The 7,322-nt window shown below is 37.0% G+C and overlaps 1 protein-coding gene across 1 annotated transcript; it reads left to right on the top strand.

Moving 5' to 3' along the window:
* Positions 1 to 1,575: 1,575 nt before the first annotated feature.
* Positions 1,576 to 3,519, top strand: FGFBP1 (fibroblast growth factor binding protein 1). The gene is made up of 2 exons (XM_062574908.1): positions 1,576 to 1,719; positions 2,782 to 3,519. The coding sequence occupies exon 2, from the start codon at positions 2,803 to 2,805 to the stop codon at positions 3,517 to 3,519; it is 717 nt and encodes a 238-aa protein (XP_062430892.1). The 5' UTR covers positions 1,576 to 1,719; positions 2,782 to 2,802.
* Positions 3,520 to 7,322: the final 3,803 nt, after the last annotated feature.

Here is a 7,322-nt window from a genome sequence, read left to right as displayed (position 1 = left end):
AAGACATACCTCAATTAGTGCCAGAACCTGAGGCAGTGTAACCACTTTGGCTTGATGCTGTCCCCAAAGTAATTAACCCTGAAGAGGGGCTCATTAGTTTGGGCACATAGCCACGCTAACACAGCTGCACTGTTCTGAGGATCCAAGCTAAACTCTCCAGAAAATGCTGTACATAGTATGAGCGGTTAGTTTAGGATTCCTGAGTGGGATAATCCCTCCTTTATTTATCTCTTACATTATCCCTCTGATTCCTATCCAATCTGAGTCACTGCTAAACATTTTCTGATCCCTGAATTATCTTTATTTCATTAGTCTCTGTCAGTGCCAACCACAAATCTTTTATATTTAGTGGAGTGTTGCAAATACTATCTCATGCCAGTCAGAGGTGTGCAATACAAATCCAGTGGCTGAACTTGGTCAGAAAGCATCAGAGGTGGCTGAACATACATAGATGGGTTAGCAGATTGGTTTAGCACACAAATCAGACCCTTTGTATTTCAAATATATGAATCTCCCTCCCCACTTTTATCTGCTGTGCACACATTACAGAACTACTCTTTTTCTTCCTTTTCTGGCTTCTGTTTTTTAATGAAAGTTCAATCTACTCATCTCCAAACCACTGCAGACATTGCCTTACCTGGAGCTTTAGATCCTTTTTTCTCATTCCATTTATATCTATGGGAAAGAGTCAAAAGAAAAGACCTGCCTACTTTCATCTCTTCTTACATCCTTGGAAGTTTTTCCGAAGCACATATAACAAATATCACCCTTATCTCTCTCCAGTAAAACCACTTGAAATACCTTAGCTAAAAAGGCACTTACTACTCTGTTCATTCTTTCAAGGCAGACAGATCCCAGGTCTGAATGCACTGCATTTTTATATTTGTCTAAAGCCTATGCTTTCGCTGTCATATTCTTTTTCAGGTTACCATGCATTAGACATGGTCCCATAATATAGTCTTATAATGTAACCCACTTCTTTATGTACACAGAAGCTGGCAGAGAGGGGAGAGCATAATCAGTTTTGTGTAATCAGTCCCAGCTCTTAGATTGTCACTCTTAGTCACTAATTCTGAGGGAGCTTGAATTTGTTTCTGTACTTCGTGGTTATGACCATCTCACTGTAATGAATGCTGTTCCTAGCAAAGGAATAAAATCTATTTTGATTTTAAAATGTTCACGAATATATTTTTGCAAGATGAGTTAAGGAAATGTCCCAAAGGTAACTTCAGAATGCTTCATGGAATAGATTTCATTTTATAAAGAATGAATAAACAGTACTACCTAAATTCTACTAAACTCAATGGTAGTGCAAGTTGTTGAAGTCATTGATAGATATGGTGTTTGGTGATTGAAAAGAGTTTTTTCTTTTTTAAGAAACTCATAATTTAATAATGTTCTTATCATTGTGCTCAGAGGGAAGGAGTTGGCTAAAGTAACATCTCATTTATGCAAACGCACCTTGTCACTCCACTGTAGCTGTTCCCCCCCCCCTTTCTTTTAATGCTATGAATGAGAACTGGCATTTTTCCAAGGAGGTGTGGCAGAGGTAAATGAACATGGCACTGAAGTATCCTATTGTGTTGTAATAGTCTTACTGGAGAATTGAAGGTGTGTCTCTGCCTTTATAAATACCACACTGCTTTTACAAGTAGCTCTGATTCTTTTGAACGAGCCGAGCTTCATCCTACTGATAACTCCAAGTACTGTGCAAGGTATGTCTTGTAGTTACCTTACTTCCACACTGTTCTACTTGAAACAGAACATTACTGTCACATCGTTATTTATTTTAATCATATAAGTTGTCATATTTGCAATAGAACTTTAAATACCACACACTTTATAGAAAGATCAATTTATAGTATTTTTTAATGCAGTGAAAATCTGTATATGGAATAAGGCATGATACAAAAAAAAAAAAAATAAGAATTTTGCAAAAGTAGGACCTGCTCGTATCTGCTGAATACCTGTATTTTCAGTATTAGTAAATTTATGAAACTAAAGATATTTGCAGATAGGTGAATGCTGAATAAACACCATCTTAGCAAGCCATCACATGAATTGCTGCTTTGTTATATGGAAACTTCAAAAACAAGAAGATACTTTTATTTGTTTAACAGTGAAGGCACTGAAGAATGTGTGAATAGTTAATCTTTTTGGTGTCCGGAAAGATTAAAATAATTTTTCTCAAGAAAAAATTGAAATATTGGCATTACTAGTGAATTAAGACAATTTGCAAGAGGCCTAAGAAGTAATTTTTACTCAACTCGAAACAAATGGCTTCATTTCTGTTTGGCGCATTTTTAAAGAAAAGCCAAAGATTGGAGTCAAAATGGCTTATGTGTCGTTCACAAAAGCTCCAGGAAATCAGAAGTCATGGGAACAAACAATTGCTTTATCTTCAGACATTCACCTAAGATAGACAAGTCCCAAGTTCAGATTTCTTCTCTGACTCCAACAGAGTTTTTTTTTTTAATTAAAGTATGTCAATCATGGGGCAGTAGCATGTCCTGGGAAAGAGTGTCTTCTGTTTGAGCTATTTCATATTTCATGGATAATTAAGTAATTGGATCAGAGAGACTTACATTTCTCAAGAATAATATGAAATGGCTCTAGAACCCAAAGATTGTTCACACATAGGCTAGAGGATCTTGTCAGTAACATCATTTTAATATGCTGTCAAAAAGCAATGGAATATCATGTCCAAAATAGCGCAAGTATTCATTCCAGCATTAAGTGAAAATATTTTAATATATATATTATTTTTCATTTGGAAAGCAGATAACAAGCTAAACAAAGGCCATGAAGATCAAAAGCTTTGGACTTCTTTGTGTGCTGATTCTGGTCTCTCAGATGCTACTAGCTAATTGTGAAAGACAGAAGGAAAGAAAAAAAGAAAGAAAAGGTGTAGAAAAGGATGGAAAAAGCCAAGCTGAATCTAACCAACAGAATGAAAAGGGAAAGAAGTCAAAAGGAGGAAAGGCATCACCTAAAGGCAAGTTTAAAACCAAAGAAAATGCTGAGTGCACCTGGGCGGTGACTGACATCAGTGCTGCTACTGTGCACATAGAATGCAAGAATGGTGAAAACAAGTTCTGGTGTGAATTCTCAGGAGACCCTTCCAGCTGTTCACAGTATGCAGCAAACCAGAAATCCTACTGGAAGCAAGTCTCCCGATCCCTAAAGAAACAAAAGCAGATCTGTCAAGACCCCAAAAGTGTCCTAAAATCTAAAGTTTGTAGGAAAGGCCCACAAACTGCTCATCTCAAATTGACAAGTTCAAGCCTGCTAATGTCAGTGGGTCGTGTGAAAGGGAATGCAACTCATCATGCAAAGGAAGGTGCACAAGCTTCAGCATCTGCTTCTATCACTAAAAAGCAACCAGAACAAAATTCCCAAGACTGTGTTGAAGATATAGATTATATTGATCAGAGAAAGGTGGCTGAGGAATACTGTCCAGAAAGCTTGCTCTCTTTTTGCAACTTTTTTATTACAATGGTACAAGACAAAAAATGCTGAGGAATGTTTGTGAAACTCTGAATCATGGGAATCTGGTCTTAATCTAAGTTACTGCAAAGCTATTCCAGATTTTACTCTCATGTTACATAGAGTATATAAGAAAAAAAGAAAGGCATACTGTTATATTTATGTATCTTTTCTGATTTTGTATTTACAAAACAGACTACACTTGGCATAAATGAAGATTTATTTGCTTGTATTTTGCTATGCAGGTGTTATCAATAGATGTTACATACTTGACATAGAGGTAAATAAGTAGCCTCCTTGTCCCTCTTTGAGCTGTGGTAGCCAAAGTGATGAATTCAGTGCTATGCACTACTTGGTTGTGTACAATACTTTTGACTTAAAAATTACTAAGAAAATAAACTTTAAAATGTATTCAAAATATTCTCTCTCTTTCTGTGTTTGAACTAGCTTCCTCTGTAGATGTTAGGCTTTTTATCAAAGATAGGTCATTCAGAGGATCCAGGCACAGTGTTGCTTATAAAGCGGTTTTAACAATACTTCCGCAGCCTTGCAGAATTCAGCTTTCTCAGCCACAATAAGTAACATTTTGGTAGGAAAATATATTATTATTAATTTTTCATCAGCGTGATAATAAAAAGAAAAAAAGATTTTCAAGTTGTCATAATTTTGCAAAGCTTTGACTTCTCAACTTCATCAAAAGATCTCAGAGAAGTCTGCAAACTTTATTTCTTTCATCTTTTCTGTAGTATAAGGTGCATTGGCATTGTACTTGTTTTCTGGCAGGTAAACTGAGACACAGAGATTAAATGACTTGTCCAGATTCAACCAGCAAGATAGTAATGGACTAAAGAATAGACCCAGAACTGGACACCTTACTGTATCTATTAATACACTTGTACTCCATGCTGCTTGTACATTCTTTTGGAGTTCTGTTGTCTTTGTCTATGGATACCAGTAATAAATACTTACCTATGCTTTAGACTTCATCTGTATTTTTTGAAAAACAGCCAAACTCTGCAAGAATTAGAGATTTTAGAAAATCAAAAGCTGAATAATAACAACTGATCTTCGCTAATCTTTGAATTCCAGCTCCAGCTGGAAGCAATGTAATGTACAAATTAAACTCTTCCACTGGCATTGGACTGGAAAGAATGGGCTTCTGCCACGGTGGTCCACTTGGAGAAATGTGAACTCTCACAAGGTAGAATTGCCCTGATCATTTCTAGCAGATTAAATTAATATTTCTGCCTCTCCAGCTCGTACAGCCTTTTCTCTAATATAGTTATCCCATTCCTATGCCATGAGTTGGTCTTTTAGGGAACATCTGTAAGATGGGCAGTTATGATTAACTTATCTCCTGCTACTTCCCACATTTCCTTCATTGCTACACATTCTCAATTTTTATTTAAATAAGCATGTCTGGGATGGATATTTTAATGCTATTCTGGCTTATTGCTAATGTTGTATAGACACATGCCATTATCTAACATCAGTTTATATTTTCTTTGCAATGAAATAATAGATAAGCGAAAGTTCTTACATTTAGACAGAAGTCTTCAATAGGAGAGGAGAGGAAAGTGCTACAAAACACAGCTTTTCAGCTTTTTGCTTGTTACTAGGGTTCATACTGTGTTACATAGTGTTGAAATGATTTTGGCAGTTAGGAAGAAGGTATGGCTCTTATGTTAGTGACAGTGTTTTAAAGAGGATGTTATTCTGGATTTTCTTGTAAGTATTTGGTTTGGTACATAGTTACTTTTTTTTGCCGCTTGTGACATTGCTACAGGCAAATTAAACTCTTTGAGACTAATGTCTCGAGTGTAGCATGCTGTTATTAGTTAGGCAAACTCTAATTTTAAAAGGATTCAATGGCAAGACCTTTTTATGAAGCTTAAAACTCTGCATGCCTTTTGGGAGAACTAGGTATTATCAGGATATACAGTATAAGTTCTGTTAGACTCTTCTGCTCACTGTAAAGCAAAATTCCAGTAAAGAGGCTTTAGTGCTAGCTCCTGAGGATGCTGGAAGACACAGTCATCTTGGTGCCAAGCATGGTGGAAAAATCAGCTGCCAGTTCCTTATTATCCAAACAGATATGTAAGTACTGAAAGAGAAACAAAGTTCTAGCTTCTAGACAGCTTGTCTTCTGGCCTATGCCACCTAGCATTAGAAGACTGTAGAAAATAAGAAATTAAAGAGATGCAAAGGCTACATTAGAAGCAAACATTTGGCTCAAACAATCACATGCTGAAACAGTTAAGTATGAATACCTAATCCAGTGTATACAGACACATGTATAATAGACCCAGCTCACAACTAGAGCACTGGCCAGGGGTCCTTTAAGAGCCGGCTGTTACCCTCACAAATATTTAAGTACTTAATTGATTTAAGTGTGATCCATCCCTCAGTCTGCTGGCAGGAGGTGTTGCTCTCTCCATGGCTGCCAGCCAGCCAGCCAAACTGAACCAGAGTGACATATCCCAAAGCAAATTCCAACTCAGGATGCTAGACCTGTGAATTAGATCCCTGTATGCAGGAGTGTCAGCAGCTGGAACCATGTGTGGTAGCTGCACTTTCCTCTGCTGGGATGCGTCCCATTTCTGCTTCTTTGTCTTGTTTTCTTTCAGGACCTGCTTGTATCTCTGTGCCTGGCATTCTCCAGCAGGAAAACATGCTCAATTCAACAGCTCCAGTGTGTATTTTGCCTGCAATCCATGGAATTGTTCCAATATCCTACAAGGATGGTATAAAGCACCAGGTCAGTATAACTTTGGTATTTCAGGGTCCAAACTGGTTAGGACAAATAAAGCATTTCCAAGCATACTTCATCTCAAGATCTGTAGTCATTATAGAAAAAGTTCACTCTTGAGTTCTATTCTATGCATTTTTTCCCCTAACGTGCACCAGTTATCATTGTGTCAAAGCTTCAGTACCTTGGAGAAATGGCAGTAGTGAGTTTTCCAATAGCTTCTAAACAGCAGAGCATGATGGATCACACTGAATGAAAATGATGTCTGTGCAGTCCAAGTCCTCTTTTCTACCAAAATCAAAACATAAGGAGCCCTGCTTTCTTAAAGGTTGAGTTGTGAAAACATCAGCCCCATTTTACACCTGGGGAAGTGATGTATAGAAAGAAAGAATGGATGACTTGGAGTCATGGGAAGAAAATCAGTAGCTGAATCAAGAACAAAACAGAGATCCTTAGAATTTCAGTGGCCCCAGTCTCATGCCTCATGATTAGTTTGTTCCAGACAGGCACAACATACGCTCGTTCTATAAAGTATCCAGCTAACTTCTTGGTATTTAAAAATTATTAGGAGTATCTTTGGCAGAAATGTAATGCAATTTCCAGTACAATACAATTTGTTTCTACAGTACTTCTGCAGTTTCTGTAGTTTGTTTTTGTAACTCTGGATATTATAGTTCGAATATTACTTAGAAAGAAGAGTGGGGCTTTTGAAGATGAAAAACTTTTTCCAGCTTTAGAGATAAAGAAGTTTCAGGGAGTTTCCTTACTCTTGCACTGTGGAATACTGATAGGTGTGGTGATGTCTTTAGACTATGGATGAATTTTTTAGGTGGTCCCAACTCCCACATATACCCCCACACACTCATAAATTCTTCCCCAAATTTGGAGAAACAAAGTTCGAAAAAAAAAGAGGAGAGAGAATTTTGAAAGTCATAATTTTTCCAAAGAGATCTTCTTAAATATTACAATTGTATCTAGAGAGTTTTAGGCATGTCTCTATATTTGCTAGAAAATGGGATGATAATGTTAGTGCTCAGCAAGTAACTTTGGCAATGCAGTACTAGCTAAGAATCTTTAAAATGCCATC

Source organism: Rhea pennata, chromosome 4 (genome assembly GCF_028389875.1).
Source record: "Rhea pennata isolate bPtePen1 chromosome 4, bPtePen1.pri, whole genome shotgun sequence".
Taxonomy (NCBI): Eukaryota; Metazoa; Chordata; class Aves; order Rheiformes; family Rheidae; genus Rhea; species Rhea pennata.
The sequence above is the reverse complement of the archived record's forward strand: the minus strand, read 5'-3'. Positions and strand labels throughout refer to the sequence as shown.

Coding starts and splice junctions, on each gene's coding strand:
- FGFBP1 (XM_062574908.1), top strand. CDS start 2,803: ATGAAGATCAAAAGCTTTGGACTTCTTTGTGTGCTGATTCTGGTCTCT.